General features: G+C 60.7%; 1 protein-coding gene across 2 annotated transcripts in view; it reads left to right on the top strand.

Annotated features, from left to right (window-relative positions):
* The first annotated feature begins 7,748 nt into the window (after nt 1-7,748).
* CAD (carbamoyl-phosphate synthetase 2, aspartate transcarbamylase, and dihydroorotase) overlaps nt 7,749-17,707 on the top strand; it is a 35,433-nt gene continuing 25,474 nt past the window's right edge. For both annotated transcript variants that reach the window (XM_066594358.1, XM_066594359.1), the window contains exons 1-11: nt 7,749-7,881; nt 10,559-10,698; nt 13,487-13,616; nt 13,704-13,846; nt 13,915-14,056; nt 14,470-14,641; nt 16,193-16,378; nt 16,464-16,576; nt 16,677-16,825; nt 16,894-17,025; nt 17,112-17,345. In XM_066594358.1, the coding sequence (XP_066450455.1) occupies nt 7,791-7,881; nt 10,559-10,698; nt 13,487-13,616; nt 13,704-13,846; nt 13,915-14,056; nt 14,470-14,641; nt 16,193-16,378; nt 16,464-16,576; nt 16,677-16,825; nt 16,894-17,025; nt 17,112-17,345 (1,632 nt within the window). In that variant the 5' untranslated portion in view covers nt 7,749-7,790. The remainder of the gene's footprint in view (nt 7,882-10,558; nt 10,699-13,486; nt 13,617-13,703; nt 13,847-13,914; nt 14,057-14,469; nt 14,642-16,192; nt 16,379-16,463; nt 16,577-16,676; nt 16,826-16,893; nt 17,026-17,111; nt 17,346-17,707) is intronic.

Here is a 17,707-nt window from a genome sequence, read left to right as displayed (position 1 = left end):
CGGCGCAGCTTCAGCCTCCTCACATGGCCTTTATGCGAATGCCAGTAAATCGGCGCAGCTTCAGCCTCCTCACATGGCCTTTATGCGGATGCCAGTAAATCGGCGCAGCTTCAGCCTCCTCACATGGCCTTTATGCGGGTACTTGCGCTCATAAAACATGCGTGCCCCAAACGCTCCGAACACAACCCGCTGACGTCATCGGCCTCCTTCGCAGCGTGGACAACAGGACGACCTGCTCTACTCTCTGCATTGTGTGCCGCAGAAGACGCCACAGGAGGGGCAGAAATACGGAAGGAGACGTGAGCGCTGCGCAAAACGCACGGGAAAAACCACACCTGCACCTCATTAGGCCAATCAACCTTTTATTTCATGGAAACGGTGTGTCGCCCGCGCGTGTGAACTGGCGCCGCGTGCGGAGAAAGTACAGCAGTGTGCGCAGACACGTGCGCAAATCAACATCATCCACCCCCGTTCATGCACAGAACGTTGCGGGGCGGCGAGCATATTTGCGCATAGGGTCGTCTGAACAGCCCTCGGGCCTCACAGGAGCGTTTATCTAGCTGTGTAAACATGTCGGCCACAGACCGCGCCCATCTGAAGCTTTGGCTGCCAATGAACGCATCCTGATCACCGATATGTAAAAACATCGCGCCGGAAAAAATAGGACATGCGCGACCAAAATCGGCGACCGAATTTAAACGCTGCCGGAAAACATAGGTCTTGCTCGATTGTTTGACCGTTACATGCTGGCGGCTCCCATAGACTCCTATGGGAGCTACTAAAACCGTAGGGGGAGGGAGTTTAGCGGTGGCTAAGAAAACATTACAGGTGCCGCTATGTAGGCATTAGAGGAATAAGTTGGCGCTATACAAATAAAGATTATTATTATTCCGTGGGTTATGCCGACCGAGGGATTTGCGGGCTGCGGTGTATTTTTTTGCTGATACGTCGCACCTGGCCGTGTGACTGGGCGAGAAAACACTAATTTGGCCGTGACTCGATCACGATGCGACCGGCGTGAAAACTCAACAGTCATGTGAATGAGACCTTAGGACTCGCACGGGCGGATTAGCCCAAAATTTGTGTGCGCAATACGCAGAAAACGGAGCCTTTGCTTCGAATGTGTTCATTCACGTTACCTTTTTTGTGCGCACATTTCTTGTGCTTATAAAAAATTAGGACTTGCTCTATTTTCCTGGGCAGCAAAGGTTCCCGTAGAAGTCTATCTGGGTGTACGAATCTGCACTCAATGCGCGTGCAAATACGCCATACACTGCACAATTCCTCTGTGAGGAGAACCTATCTGTTGCCTTGTCAATCCCATATTTGGTCATTCTCATCCAACTACTTGCATACATGCTGTTTAATAATCTGTTCAGAGATATTTCCCAGTATAGAAGTCAGGCTCACAGGCCTGTAGTTTCCTGGATCCACCTTCTTCCCTTTTTTTGAAGATAGGGACAACATTTTCCCCTTTCCAATCTTCTGGGACTTCTCCTGTTCTCAAGGAATTTTCACAGATTATGGCGAGTGGTTCAGCAATTACCTCTGCTGCTTCCTTTAGTATCCTAGGTTGTAATTCATCTGGACCTTGGGACTTGAATTCATGTAAGTTAGCTAAGTGTTCCCTCACCATCTCTCTGCTTACAGATAGCCTGCATTCTTATATCCCCCCAATAGCACAGGGAAGATCAGTTGATGTTCCATCTACTTTCTGAGAGAAAACAGATACAAAATAGGAATTTAGAAGTTCTTCCTTCTCACCATCATTCTTAACCAATTCACCATTTTCATCCTGTAATCATCCAATGGCATCTGTGACTTTTCTTTTGACCCCCAAATCCTTTTTTTATTGCTTTTAGCCTCCCTTCATTATCAGCTTTAGCTTTTTGTGTGCCCCATCTACTGGTCCCAACACCTCCTAACAGTCTGGTCAGGCACTCCTCTCTACAGGTGGTCTGTAGGGGGCGTCCTGAGCCCGGTCACCCTGTGTGCCCCTCATCCACTAGTCCAAACACCTCCTAACAGTGTGGTCAGACGCTGCTCTCTACTGGTGGTCTGTAGGGGCGCCCTGAGCCTGGTCACCATGTGTGGCCCCCATCCACTGGTCCCAACACCTCCTATCAGTCTGGTCAGACGCTCCTCTCTACTGGTGGTCTGTAGGAGGCGTCCTGAGCCCGGTCACCATGTGTGGCCCCCATCCACTGGTCCCAACACCTCCTAGCAGTCTGGTCAGACGCTCCTCTCTACTGGTGGTCTGTAGGAGGCGTCCTGAGCCTGGTCACCATGTGTGGCCCCCATCCACTGGTCCCAACACCTCCTATCAGTCTGGTCAGACGCTCCTCTCTACTGGTGGTCTGTAGGGGGAGTCCTGAGCCCGGTCACCTTGTGTGCCCCCCATCCACTGGTCCCAACACCTCCTAACAGTCTGGTCAGACGCTCCTCTCTACTGGTGATCTGTAGGGGGCGTCCTGAGCCCGGTCACCTTGTGTGCCCTCACACATCCACTGGTCCCAACCCCCTGCTAACAGTCTGGTCAGACACTCCTCTCTACTGGTGGTCTGTAGAGGGCGTCCTGAGCCTGGTCACCTTGTGTGCCCTCATCCACTGGTCCCAACACCTCCTAACAGTCTGGTCAGGCACTCCTCTCTACAGGTGGTCTGTAGGGGGCGTCCTGAGCCCGGTCACCTTGTGTGCCCCCATCCACTGGTCCCAACACCTCCTAACAGTCTGGTCAGGCACTCCTCTCTACAGGTGGTCTGTAGGGGGCGTCCTGAGCCCGGTCACCTTGTGTGCCCCCATCCACTGGTCCAAACACGTCCTAACAGTGTGGTCAGACGCTGCTCTCTACTGGTGGTCTATAGGGGGCATCCTGAGCCCGGTCACCATGTGTGGCCCTCATCCACTGGTCCAAACACCTCCTAACAGTGTGGTCAGACGCTGCTCTCTACTGGTGGTCTATAGGGGGCATCCTGAGCCCGGTCACCATGTGTGGCCCCCATCCACTGGTCCGAACATCTCCTAACAGTCTGGTCAGACGCTCCGCTCTACTGGTGGTCTGTAGGGGGCATCCTGAGCCCGGTCACCTTGTGTGTCCTCACTCATCCACTGGTCCCAACACTTCCTAACAGTCTGCTCAGACGCTCCTCTCTACTGGTGATCTGTAGGGGGCGTCCTGAGCCCAGTCACCTTGTGTGCCCCCATCCACTGGTACCAACACCTCCTATCAGTCTGGTCAGACGCTCCTCTCTACTGGTGGTCAGTAGAGGGCATCCTGAGCCCGGTCACCTTGTGTGCCCCCATCCACTGGTCCCAACACCTCCTAACAGTCTGGTCAGACGCTCCTCTCTACTGGTGGTCTGTAGGGGGCATCCTGAGCCCGGTCACCTTGTGTGCCCCCATCCACTGGTCCCAACACCTCCTAACAGTCTGGTCAGACGCTCCTCTCTACTGGTGGTCCGTAGGGGACGTCCTGAGCCCGGTCACCTTGTGTGCCCCCATCCACTGGTCCCAACACCTCCTAACAGTCTGGTCAGACGCTCCTCTCTACTGGTGGTCTGTAGGGGGCATCCTGAGCCCGGTCACCTTGTGTGCCCCCATCCACTGGTCCCAACACCTCCTAACAGTCTGGTCAGACGCTCCTCTCTACTGGTGGTCTGTAGGGGGCATCCTGAGCCCGGTCACCTTGTGTGCCCCCATCCACTGGTCCCAACACCTCCTAACAGTCTGGTCAGACGCTCCTCTCTACTGGTGGTCTGTAGGGGGCATCCTGAGCCCAGTCACCCTGTGTGCCCCCATCCACTGGTCCCAACACCTCCTAACAGTCTGGTCAGATGGTCCTCTCTACTGGTGGTCTGTAGGGGGGTCCTGAGCCCGGTCACATTGTGTGCCCCCATCCACTGGTCCCAACACCCCCTAACAGTCTGGTCAGACGCTCCTCTCTACTGGTGGTCTGTAGGGCGTGGCCTGAGCCCGGTCACCTTGTGTGCCCCCATCCACTGGTCCCAACACCCCCTAACAGTCTGGTCAGATGCTCCTCTCTACTGGTGGTCTGTAGGGGGGGGGGGGGGGGGTCCTGAGCCCGGTCACCTTGTGTGCCCTCATCCACTGGTCCCAACACCTCCTAACAGTCTGGTCAGACGCTCCTCTCTACTGGTGGTCTGTAGGGGGCGTCCTGAGCCCAGTCACCTTGTGTGCTCTCACACATCCACTGCTCCCAACACCTCCTAACAGTCTGGTCTGACGCTCCTCTCTACTGGTGGTCTGTAGGGGGCGTCCTGAGCCCAGTCACCTTGTGTGCCCTCACACATCCACTGGTCCCAACACCCCCTAACAGTCTGGTCAGATGCTCCTCTCTACTGGTGGTCTGTAGGGGGCGTCCTGAGCCCAGTCACCTTGTGTGCTCTCACACATCCACTGCTCCCAACACCTCCTAACAGTATGGTCAGACTCTCCTCTCTACTGGTGGTCTGTAGGGGGCGTCCTGAGCCCGGTCACCTTGTGTGCCCCCATCCACTGGTCCCAACACCCCCTAACAGTCTGGTCAGACGCTCCTCTCTACTGGTGGTCTGTAGGGGGCATCCTGAGCCCGGTCACCATGTGTGGCCCTCATCCACTGGTCCAAACACCTCCTAACAGTGTGGTCAGACGCTGCTCTCTACTGGTGGTCTATAGGGGGCATCCTGAGCCCGGTCACCATGTGTGGCCCCCATCCACTGGTCCGAACATCTCCTAACAGTCTGGTCAGACGCTCCGCTCTACTGGTGGTCTGTAGGGGGCATCCTGAGCCCGGTCACCTTGTGTGTCCTCACTCATCCACTGGTCCCAACACTTCCTAACAGTCTGCTCAGACGCTCCTCTCTACTGGTGATCTGTAGGGGGCGTCCTGAGCCCAGTCACCTTGTGTGCCCCCATCCACTGGTACCAACACCTCCTATCAGTCTGGTCAGACGCTCCTCTCTACTGGTGGTCTGTAGGGGGCATCCTGAGCCCGGTCACCTTGTGTGCCCCCATCCACTGGTCCCAACACCTCCTAACAGTCTGGTCAGACGCTCCTCTCTACTGGTGGTCTGTAGGGGGCATCCTGAGCCCGGTCACCTTGTGTGCCCCCATCCACTGGTCCCAACACCTCCTAACAGTCTGGTCAGACGCTCCTCTCTACTGGTGGTCTGTAGGGGGCATCCTGAGCCCAGTCACCCTGTGTGCCCCCATCCACTGGTCCCAACACCTCCAAACAGTCTGGTCAGATGGTCCTCTCTACTGGTGGTCTGTAGGGGCATCCTGAGCCCGGTCACCTTGTGTGCCCCCATCCACTGGTCCCAACACCCCCTAACAGTCTGGTCAGACGCTCCTCTCTACTGGTGGTCTGTAGGGTGTGGCCTGAGCCCGGTCACCTTGTGTGCCCCCATCCACTGGTCCCAACACCCCCTAACAGTCTGGTCAGATGCTCCTCTCTACTGGTGGTCTGTGGGGGGGGGGGGTCCTGAGCCCGGTCACCTTGTGTGCCCTCATCCACTGGTCCCAACACTTCCTAACAGTCTGGTCAGACGCTCCTCTCTACTGGTGGTCTGTAGGGGGCGTCCTGAGCCCAGTCACCTTGTGTGCCCTCATCCACTGGTCCCAACACCTCCTAACAGTCTGGTCAGACGCTCCTCTCTACTGGTGGTCTGTAGGGGGCGTCCTGAGCCCAGTCACCTTGTGTGCCCTCACACATCCACTGGTCCCAACACCCCCTAACAGTCTGGTCAGATGCTCCTCTCTACTGGTGGTCTGTGGGGGGCGTCCTGAGCCCAGTCACCTTGTGTGCTCTCACACATCCACTGCTCCCAACACCTCCTAACAGTATGGTCAGACTCTCCTCTCTACTGGTGGTCTGTAGGGGGCGTCCTGAGCCCGGTCACCTTGTGTGCCCCCATCCACTGGTCCCAACACCCCCTAACAGTCTGGTCAGACGCTCCTCTCTACTGGTGGTCTGTAGGGGGCGTCCTGAGCCCGGTCACCTTGTGTGCCCCCATCCACTGGTCCCAACACCCCCTAACAGTCTGGTCAGACGCTCCTCTCTACTGGTGGTCTGTAGGGGGCGTCCTGAGCCCGGTCACCTTGTGTGCCCCCATCCACTGGTCCCAACACCCCCTAACAGTCTGGTCAGACGCTCCTCTCTACTGGTGGTCTGTAGGGGGCGTCCTGAGCCCGGTCACCTTGTGTGCCCCCCATCCACTGGTCCCAACACCCCCTAACAGTCTGGTCAGACGCTCCTCTCTACTGGTGGTCTGTAGGGGGCGTCCTGAGCCCGGTCACCTTGTGTGCCCCCATCCACTGGTCCCAACACCTCCTAACAGTCTGATCAGACGCTCCTCTCTACTGCTGGTCTGTAGGGGGCGTCCTGAGCCCGGTCACCATGTGTGGCCCTCATCCACTGGTCCCAACACCTCCTAACAGTCTGGTCAGATGGTCCTCTCTACTGGTGGTCTGTAGGGGGCGTCCTGAGCCCGGTCACCTTGTGTGCTCTCACACATCCAATTGGTGGAGTCTTTTTGGGAGAGATAACCTGTTATACCTCAGAGTACAGGGGCCACAGTTACCGGTATATTCCAGCTTTCAGGAGCCACAGTGATATTCCAGAGTACAGGGCCCACAGTTTTATCCTGGAATTTAGGGGCCACAGTCATATTCTGGGGTACAGGGGCCACAGTCATATTCTGGGGTACAGGGGCCACAGTCATATTCCTGGGTACAGGGGCCACAGTCATATTCTGGGGTACAGGGCCACAGTTATATTCTGGGGTACAGGGGCCACAGTTATATTTGGGGTACAGGGGCCACAGTTATATTCGGGGTACAGGGGCCACAGTTATATACCGGGTACTGTGCCCACAGTTATATTCGGGGTACTGTGCCCACAGTTATATTCGGGGTACTGTGCCCACAGTTATATTCCGGGGTGCAGGGGCCACAGTGATATTCCAGGGTACAGGGGCCACAGTTATATACGGGGTACAGGGGCCACAGTTATATACGGGGTACAGGGGCCACAGTTATATACGAGGTACAGGGGCCACAGTTATATACGGGGTACTGGGGCCACAGTCATATTCCAGAGTACAGAGTACAGGGCCCACAGGTATGTCCTGGAGTTGAGGGGCCACAGTCATATTCCGGGGTACAAGTGCCATAGTTATATTCTGGGTTACAGGGACCACAGTCATATTCCGGGGTACAGGGGCCACAGTTATATTCCGGGGTACAGGGGGCCACAGTTACAGATGAGGGGCCACCAACATCACATTATATACTGAGCGCCAGCGCTGCCAGGATGTGGCAGCCAATCAGAGCGCGCCTTACATCTCCTGTGCCGTGTGACACACCTGAGTGCCGAGCTCTGATTGGCTGCAATCTTCGTCGCTCCCGTTTGTCTCCTCGATAAGCTGTAGAACAGATGTTGGAAGAGTCCATTACACTGGCGGGGGGAGAACACACCTCACATCGGCACCTTCCTCGGCGCTCATCCAGCTCAGTGTATGTATTGGTCCATCTGTGTACCGCCCCTGGGGCGTGGTCTGACCTGTAGTTCCGCCCATACGCGTTGACTCCTCCCGCTCGTCAGTGTTGCTGTCTGCGCGCTGATCCCTCCCCTTTGAAGTTATAACCCTCTTCTTTGCGCTGGCTCCGCCCACAGTTCCCCTGTGTATGTGTAGGCTCCTCCTCTCTTGGCCACTGGCCCGCCCCTCCAGTAGCTCCTCCCCTGCGAACACGTGTCCGGTGTCGGCCTGCCAGGCTCAGTCGTCGCTCACATGGCGCTGCCGGCGGAGCTCATTCTGCAGGATGGAAGCCGCTTCACGGGGCGGATGTTCGGGGCCGGCGTCCCGGTGTCCGGGGAAGTGGGTGAGGAGCGCTGGGGGGGGACGAGAGGGGGGGAGACATGACGATGAGGGGGACATGACGATGAGGGGGACATGAAGTGCCCAGTGCCGCCTCACAGGAGGCTGTTGGTATGCTGCATCCTGCAGCGCTCCCCCGCGGGCGGCCATACTGCAGCTCACATGAATTGCGTACATTTCGCACGCGAGGACAGCGCCGCACGTTCCATCTTGGCGCACGCAGACGCTACAATGGTACATGGCGATCAGCGGGTGCAGAAAATACGCAGCGAGATAACTCCGTGTGAGAAGAGCAGAGGGGGCGCACAACCCGGAGAAACAGAAGAGGGGGGGACGCGGGGGGGATGGAGAGCAGAGCAGGGGGGATGCGGCAGGATGGAGAGCGGGGGGGATGGAGAGCAGGGGGGGACGCGTGGGGATGGAGAGCAGGGGGGACGCGGCGGGATGGAGAGCGGGGGGGACGGAGAGCAGGGGGGACGCGGGGGAGATGGAGAGCAGGGGGGAGGCGGCGGGATGGAGAGCAGGGGGGAGGCGGCGGGATGGAGAGCAGGGGGGAGGCGGCGGGATGGAGAGCAGGGGGGAGGCGGCGGGATGGAGAGCAGGGGGGACGCGGGGGAGATGGAGAGCAGGGGGGACGCGGGGGAGATGGAGAGCAGGGGGGACGCGGGGGAGATGGAGAGCAGGGGGGACGCGGGGGAGATGGAGAGCAGGGGGGACGCGGGGGAGATGGAGAGCAGGGGGGAGGCGGGGGAGATGGAGAGCAGGGGGGAGGCGGGGGAGATGGAGAGCAGGGGGGAGGCGGGGGAGATGGAGAGCAGGGGGGAGGCGGGGGAGATGGAGAGCAGGGGGGAGGCGGGGGAGATGGAGAGCAGGGGGGAGGCGGGGGAGATGGAGAGCAGGGGGGAGGCGGGGGAGATGGAGAGCAGGGGGGAGGCGGGGGAGATGGAGAGCGGGGGGGAGGCGGGGGAGATGGAGAGCGGGGGGGAGGCGGGGGAGATGGAGAGCGGGGGGGAGGCGGGGGAGATGGAGAGCGGGGGGGAGGCGGGGGAGATGGAGAGCGGGGGGGAGGCGGGGGAGATGGAGAGCGGGGGGGAGGCGGCGGGATGGAGAGCGGGGGGGAGGCGGCGGGATGGAGAGCGGGGGGGAGGCGGCGGGATGGAGAGCGGGGGGGATGGAGAGCAGGGGGGACGCGGCGGGATGGAGAGCGGGGGGGATGGAGAGCAGGGGGGACGCGGCGGGATGGAGAGCGGGGGGATGGAGAGCAGGGGGGACGCCGCTGGATGGAGAGCGGGGGGGATGGAGAGCAGGGGGGATGCGGCGGGATGGAGAGCAGGGGGGATGCGGCGGGATGGAGAGCGGGGGGGATGGAGAGCAGGGGGGACGCGGGGGAGATGGAGAGCAGGGGGGACGCGGGGGGAGATGGAGAGCGGGGGGATGGAGAGCAGGGGGGACGCGGGGGGATGGAGAGCAGGGGGGACGCGGGGGGGATGGAGAGCGGGGGGGATGGAGAGCAGGGGGGACGCGGGGGGGATGGAGAGCAGGGGGGGCGCGGCGGGATGGAGAGCAGGGGGGGGCGCGGCGGGATGGAGAGCAGGGGGGGGCGCGGCGGGATGGAGAGCAGGGGGGGGCGCGGCGGGATGGAGAGCAGGGGGGACGCGGGGGGGATGGAGAGCAGGGGGACGCGGGGGGGATGGAGAGCAGGGGGACGCGGGGGGGATGGAGAGCAGGGGGACGCGGGGGGGATGGAGAGCAGGGGGACGCGGGGGGATGGAGAGCAGGGGGGACGCGGGGGGGATGGAGAGCAGGGGGACGCGGCGGGATGGAGAGCAGGGGGGACGCGGGGGGATGGAGAGCAGGGGGGACGCGGGGGGATGGAGAGCAGGGGGGACGCGGCGGGATGGAGAGCAGGGGGGACGCGGCGGGATGGAGAGCAGGGGGGACGCGGCGGGATGGAGAGCAGGGGGGACGCGGCGGGATGGAGAGCAGGGGGGGACGCGGCGGGATGGAGAGCAGGGGGGACGCGGCGGGATGGAGAGCAGGGGGGACGCGGCGGGATGGAGAGCAGGGGGGGACGCGGCGGGATGGAGAGCAGGGGGGGACGCGGCGGGATGGAGAGCAGGGGGGGACGCGGCGGGATGGAGAGCAGGGGGGACGCGGCGGGATGGAGAGCAGAGGGGGTGCACAACCCGGAGAAACAGAAGAGAGGGGGGGTGGAGAGCAGAGGGGGACGCGGCGGGATGGAGAGCAGGGGGGGACGCGACGGGATGGAGCGCAGGGGGGGACGTGGCGGGATGGAGAGCAGAGGGGGTGCACAACCCGGAGAAATAGAAGAGAGGGGGGGGTGGAGAGCAGAGGGGGATCGGCGGGATGGAGAGCAGGGGGGATGTACAACCCAGAGAAACAGAAGAGAGAGGGACGCGGCGGGATGGGGAGCAGGGGAGGGGGGGGACGCGGAGGGATAGGGAGCAGGGGGGGACGCGGCGGGATGGGGAGCAGGGGAGGGGGGGACAGTACACTGACATCGGCGTACTGACCGGCACTGTTCAGTGTCTTGTCGGAGCAGGACTAGTGGCTGGCAGACTCCTTTAAAGGTAGCCATCAGGGACCGAGAAGGAGCCCCCCTGGAGCTCTGACTGTAAGTGTCTGGCGGGCATCATCTGACCTGTCTCTTTCCCTCCCAGTGTTCCAGACTGGCATGGTGGGCTACCCTGAGGCCCTGACAGACCCCTCCTACAAGTCTCAGATCCTGGTCCTCACGTACCCGCTGGTGGGTAACTATGGCATCCCGCAGGACGAGGTGGATGAATTCGGACTCAGTAAGGTGAGCGGCGCTGGCAGGAGGTCACACGGGTGGGCACCAATCACTTATCAATGCCAACACTGTGTAGACGTCATTGGTGACTGTCGCTTACCCTGCGGCTCCCCCTTCCTAGCACTAGACGGGGAGGGGACGGCTCCAGGTACTATACGGGTAACATCAGCGGAGGGGCTCCAGGTACTATACGGGTGACATCAGCGGAGGGGCTCCAGGTACTATACGGGTGACATCAGCGGAGGGGCTCCAGGTACTATACGGGTGACATCAGGGGAGGGGCTCCAGGTACTATACGGGTGACATCAGGGGAGGGGCTCCAGGTACTATACGGGTGACATCAGGGGAGGGGCTCCAGGTACTATACGGGTGACATCAGGGGAGGGGCTCCAGGTACTATACGGGTGACATCAGGGGAGGGGCTCCAGGTACTATATGGGTGACATCTGGTGGGGATGAGGGGGTTCTAGGTAATTTCAGAGGGGAGGGACTCCAGGTAGTATCCAAGTGACATCGGGGTGGGGGGTAGTACTATCAGGGTGACATCGTGGGTGAGGAAGGGGGTTCCAGGTTCTTTCAGGGTGACATCTGGCGGGGCTTCCGGGTAGGGGGGGAACCCCAGGTAGTATCCGGGTGACATCGGGGAAAGTGGGGCCCCAGGTACTTTCGGGGGGACATCTGGGGAAGGGAAGCCCCAGGTACTTTCGGGGGGACATCTGGGAAAGGGGAGCCCCAGGTACTTTCGGGGGGGACATCTGGGAAAGGGGAGCCCCAGGTACTTTCGGGGGGGACATCTGGGAAAGGGGAACCCCAGGTACTTTCGGGGGGGACATCTGGGAAAGGGGAACCCCAGGTACTTTCGGGGGGGACATCTGGGGAAGGAGCCCCAGGTACTTTCGGGGGGGACATCTGGGGAAGGGGAGCCCCAGGTACTTTCGGGGGGACATCTGGGGAAGGGGAGCCCCAGGTACCTTCGGGGGGACATCAGTGGGAAGGGGAGCCCTAGGTACCATCGGGGGGACATCAGGGGGAAGGGGAGCCCCAAGTACCATCGGGGGGACATCAGGGGGAAGGGGAGCCCCAAGTACCATCGGGGGGACATCAGGGGGAAGGGGAGCCCCAAGTACCATCGGGGGGACATCAGGGGGAAGGGGAGCCCCAAGTACCATCGGGGGGACATCAGGGGGAAGGGGAGCCCCAAGTACCATCTCGTGGACATCAGGTGGAAGGGGAGCCCCAGGTACCATCTCGTGGACATCAGGTGGAAGGGGAGCCCCAAGTACCATCGGGGGGACATCAGGGGGAAGGGGAGCCCCAAGTACCATCGGGGGGACATCAGGGGGAAGGGGAGCCCCAAGTACCATCTCGTGGACATCAGGTGGAAGGGGAGCCCCAGGTACCATCTCGTGGACATCAGGTGGAAGGGGAGCCCCAGGTACCATCTCGTGGACATCAGGTGGAAGGGGAGCCCCAGGTACCATCTCGTGGACATCAGGTGGAAGGGGAGCCCCAGGTACCATCTCGTGGACATCAGGTGGAAGGGGAGCCCCAGGTACCATCTCGTGGACATCAGGTGGAAGGGGGGCCCCAAGTACCATCGGGGGGACATCAGGGGGAAGGGGAGCCCCAGGTACCATCGGGGGGACATCAGGTGGAAGGGGAGCCCCAGGTACCATCGGAGGGACATCAGGTGGAAGGGGAGCCCTAGGTACCATCGAGGGGACATCAGGTGGAAGGGGAGCCCTAGGTACCATCGGGGGGACATCAGGTGGAAGGGGCGCCCCAAGTACCATTGGGGGGACATCAGGTGGAAGGGGCGCCCCAAGTACCATTGGGGGGACATCAGGTGGAAGGGGGGCCCCAAGTACCATTGGGGGGACATCAGGTGGAAGGGGGGCCCCAAGTACCATTGGGGGGACATCAGGTGGAAGGGGGGCCCCAAGTACCATTGGGGGGACATCAGGTGGAAGGGGGGCCCCAAGTACCATTGGGGGGACATCAGGTGGAAGGGGGGCCCCAAGTACCATTGGGGGGACATCAGGTGGAAGGGGGGCCCCAAGTACCATTGGGGGGACATCAGGTGGAAGGGGGGCCCCAAGTACCATTGGGGGGACATCAGGTGGAAGGGGGGCCCCAAGTACCATTGGGGGGACATCAGGTGGAAGGGGGGCCCCAAGTACCATTGGGGGGACATCAGGTGGAAGGGGGGCCCCAAGTACCATTGGGGGGACATCAGGTGGAAGGGGGGCCCCAAGTACCATTGGGGGGACATCAGGTGGAAGGGGGGCCCCAAGTACCATCGGGGGGACATCAGGTGGAAGGGGAGCCCTAGGTACCATCGGAGGGACATCAGGTGGAAGGGGGTCCCCCAGGTACTATCGTCGGGACATCTGGGAGGAGGAAGATGGGAACCCCAGGTACAATCCGGGTGACATCGGGGGAAGGGGGGCCCCAGGTACTATCGGTGGTGGGAGGGGGGGTTCCAGGGACTATGCGGGAAGGGGGGGGGGGGGGAGAGGGTTCTAGGTACTATCTGGGTGACAGGGGGCCTCAGGTACTATCAGGGTGACGGGGGGAGGGGTGGCCTCTTGTTCCCAGCGTTATCTGCGTCTCTTCTCCTCGACCTTGGGACGGGAAGATTCCTTCGGCCGCTGCTGTCCTTGTGCTGGTCATGTGATCGGGGGGTGGAGCTTCTTCCTGCCGGCACGTTTTGGTGGCTCCCGGCAGCGTTCTCAGCTGTCACGTTGCGCGGCAGCCGCCATGTTTGTCACCTCTCCATGTATGTTCCGTGTCGCAGTGGTTCGAGTCCGCCCGGATCCACGCCGCCGGCCTTATCGTGGGGGAATGTTCCGACAACCCGAGTCACTGGAGCTGCGCCAAATCACTGGACCAATGGCTGACGGAGCAAGGCATTCCGGGACTGCAAGGTGTGTGGAAGGACCAGAGCGTGATACATGCGTGTTAGATCCCCTCCCCCATGTAACCGGTCAGTATATACCGCCTCCTCTCCACAGGGGTGGACACGCGGGCCCTCACCAAGAAGATCCGGGAGACGGGCACCATGCTGGGCAAGCTGGTACCTCAGGGCACCGATGAGCAGCAGGTGCCGTATGACGACCCTGAGAAGAGGAACCTGGTGACGGAGGTGTCCCTGAAGGTAAGTGTGTGGGGGAGGGGCCAGCGTGGCGCTGTGCCAGCCGGGGTCTCACCACTCTGTCACCGCAGGAGCCCCGCGTGTTTAATCCCGGAGGGGCCCTGAAGATCGCAGCCCTGGACTGCGGCCTGAAGTACAACCAGATACGCTGCCTGTGCCAGAGGGGGGCGGAGGTGACCGTGCTGCCCTGGGACGCGCCAATCAACAGCGCAGGTAACTACTGTATGTATATGTGCACCACACGTACCTGTCTGCAGCTGGGCATACACTGACTGCCTGAGATCACGCCGGGTATATATACATATATACTCAGCCGGCGAGGTCTCCCGCATCAGGTGACTGCACAAGGCAGATGTGATTACTGCGCCAAGGTCAGTGTTGCTGGGCTCTGTGCCCGGATGTCGCCCTCCTCCTTGGTAGCTGGAGTCATGCCCCCGGTCACTGTTGGAGACTCAGCAGTGTAGTCTGGCTCAGACGGCACTACATTACCCACAGTGCAATGCAGCACGTTTCTTCCCGGCAGCGGACCATCTTCTAGTATTACTGCACCCTGTAGAGTCCCCCGGCTGTTCCTAGGGGGCGCCCTGCCCATGCTGCCGCGGCCTCAGTTATTCTTTCTCCTGCAGACTTTGACGGCCTCTTCCTGAGTAACGGACCCGGAGATCCCGTGTACTGCCGCCAGTCCGTGCTCAACATCCAGCGCTTCATGGGGCAGGAGAACCCCAAACCCGTGTTCGGGATCTGCCTGGGACACCAAATCCTCTCCCTGGTGATCGGCGCCAAGACCTACAAGATGAAGTAAGTGAAGCAGCGCCCAGCGTGCCACGAATGTCCATGTCTCTGCTGGCAGCTGTGGTGCTAAGTGTGCAGACTTAGTGTGCAGACACTGCCTCCTTCCCTGATTTGGCAGGTGTAGCACCTATCCAGTCGCTCTGCCCGCTCCCCTGATCTCAGGCCTGTCCATCACTGCGCTGGCAGGTGTAGCACCTATCCAGTCGCTCTGCCCGCTCCCCTGATCTCAGGCCTGTCCATCCCTGCGCTGGCAGATGTAGCACTCATCCAGTCGCTCTGACCGCTCCTCCACTGCGCTGGCAGGTGTAGCACCTATCCAGTCGCTCTGCCCGCTCCCCTGATCTGAGGCCTGTCCATCCCTGCGCTGGCAGGTGTAGCACTCATCCAGTCGCTCTGACCGCTCCTTCACTGCGCTGGCAGCTGTAGCACTCATCTAGTCGCTCTGCCCGCTCCCCTGATCTCAGGCCTGTCCATCACTGCGCTGGCAGGTGTGGCACTCGTCTAGTTGCGCTGACCGCTCCTCCACTGCGTTGGCAGGTGTAGCTCTCATCTAGTCGCTCTGCCCGCTCCTCTGATCTCAGGCATGTGCACTGCTGCGCTGGCAGGTGTGGCACTCATCCAATCGCTCTGACCGCTCCTCCACTGTGCTGGCAGGTGTAGCACTCATCTAGTCGCTCTGCCCGCTCCTCTGATCTCAGGCCTGTTCACCGCTGCACTGGCAGGTGTGGCTTACATCTGGTCGCTCTGCCTGCTCCTCTGATCTTAGGCCTGTGCACCGCTGCGCTGGCAGGTGTGGCACTCATCTAGTCGCTCTGCCCGCTCCTCTGATCTTAGGCCTGTGCACCGCTGCGCTGGCAGGTGTGGCACTCATCTAGTCGCTCTGCCCGCTCCTCTGATCTCAGGCCTGTTCACCGCTGCGTTGGCAGGTGTGGCTCTCATCTAGTCGCTCTGCCCGCTCCTCTGATCTCAGGCCTGTTCACCGCTGCGCTGGCAGGTGTGGCACTCATCCAGTCGCTCTGACCGCTCCTCCACTGCGCTGGCAGGTGTAGCACTCATCTAGTCGCTCTGCCCGCTCCTCTGATCTCAGGCCTGTTCACCGCTGCGCTGGCAGGTGTGGCACTCTAGCCGCTCTGCCCGCTCCTCTTATCTTAGGCCTGTTCACTGCTGCGCTGGCAGGTGTGGCACTCATCTAGTCGCTCTGCCCGCTCCTCTGATCTCAGGCCTGTTCACCGCTGCGCTGGCAGGTGTGGCACTCATCCAGTCGCTCTGACCGCTCCTCCACTGCGCTGGCAGGTGTAGCACTCATCTAGTCGCTCTGCCCGCTCCTCTGATCTCAGGCCTGTTCACCGCTGCGCTGGCAGGTGTGGCACTCTAGCCGCTCTGCCCGCTCCTCTGATCTCAGGCCTGTTCACCGCTGCGCTGGCAGGTGTGGCACTCATCTAGTCGCTCTGCCCGCTCCTCTGATCTCAGGCCTGTCCACCGCTGCACCACAGGCTAAGTCCCCGGTCATTTGCTTCCTCCAGGATCTCCCTTCACCCTTCTGCCTCATCCCTCCAGGTACGGGAATCGCGGTCACAACCAGCCATGTATCCACGAGGGGTCCCAGCGCTGCTTCATCACCTCCCAGAACCACGGCTATGCTGTGGACCCCGCCACTCTCCCAGCCGACTGGTCTCCGCTCTTCACCAATGCCAACGACCACTCCAATGAAGGAATCGTTCACGACTCCAAGCCGTTTTTCAGGTAGGCGGGGCTTGTCCTGGCGGTCGCTTATGGTAGAGCTGTTATCAGAATTGCGCTTCTTGCTGACGCTCGTCTCGCCCCCCAGTGTGCAGTTCCACCCCGAACACTGCGCCGGCCCCATGGATCTCGTCTGTCTGTTCGATGTGTTCCTGGATACCGTCTGTGACATGAAAGCGGGGAAGACGGGGCTGAGCACCGGTAAGTGATGCCCCCGGAGGAGGAGCCCTCCCTTATGTGACCGCGCTCTGCCGCAGACGGCTTGTGATGTCATCACTAATCCTCCATCTTGTCTTCTCAGTGAAGGAACGTCTCAATCAGGTCCTGACGTACAAGGACGCCCCAGAGGTGTCGGAGCTGCACGCCACCCGCCCTCATAAGGTGCTCATCTTGGGCTCCGGCGGGCTGTCCATCGGTCAGGCTGGAGAGTTCGACTATTCGGGATCTCAGGTAAGGACAGGGCAGAGTGTCCAGCTGCAGGTCAAAGGTCATGTCCCACAATGCCTTTTTCCATTTAGGCCATTAAAGCTCTGAAGGAGGAGAACATTCAGACGGTCCTCATTAACCCCAACATTGCCACGGTGCAGACCTCCAAGGGCCTGGCCGACAAGGTCTACTTCCTGCCTATCACAGCCGAGTACGTGACTCAGGTAGGTCCAGCGGCGGTGGTGGCTGTTGCTGCTGGCGGCGTCTTGTCCTTCCTCCATGTACTCAGGCGGTTCCTTCTACGCCGCAGGTGATTAAGAACGAGCGGCCCGATGGCATTCTGCTAACGTTCGGCGGTCAGACGGCTCTGAACTGCGGCGTGGAGCTGACCAAGCGTCAGGTGCTGGAGAAGTACAACGTGCGGGTCCTGGGGACCCCCGTCCGCTCCATCGAGATGACCGAGGACCGCAAGGTGTTTGTGGAGAAGATGGAAGAGATCGGGGAACACGTCGCTCCAAGTGAAGCCGCCTTCTCTCTGGAACAGGTAAGTGGCCTGAGCTACATGTATCCCATCAGCTGCAACTAATGCACTGGACTACATCTCCCACAATACACCAGGGCAGGATGTGCTCAGGAGGACACTGAACCAGCAGACTGCTATATATATACCACAACGCCCATAGTGTACAATCATCGATCCTGCCCCGTGCAGACACTGAACCAGCAGAAAGAGATACTGCAGTCTATATGACTACTGCAGCAGAACCTGCCCCGTGCAGACACTGAACCAGCAGACTGCTATATATATATACTACAACGCCCATAGTGTACAATCATCGATCCTGCCCCGTGCAGACACTGAACCAGCAGGAAGAGATACTGCAGTCTATATGACTACTGCAGCAG

Source organism: Eleutherodactylus coqui, chromosome 1 (assembly GCF_035609145.1).
Source record: "Eleutherodactylus coqui strain aEleCoq1 chromosome 1, aEleCoq1.hap1, whole genome shotgun sequence".
NCBI classification, from domain to species: Eukaryota; Metazoa; Chordata; class Amphibia; order Anura; family Eleutherodactylidae; genus Eleutherodactylus; species Eleutherodactylus coqui.
The sequence above is the reverse complement of the archived record's forward strand: the minus strand, read 5'-3'. Positions and strand labels throughout refer to the sequence as shown.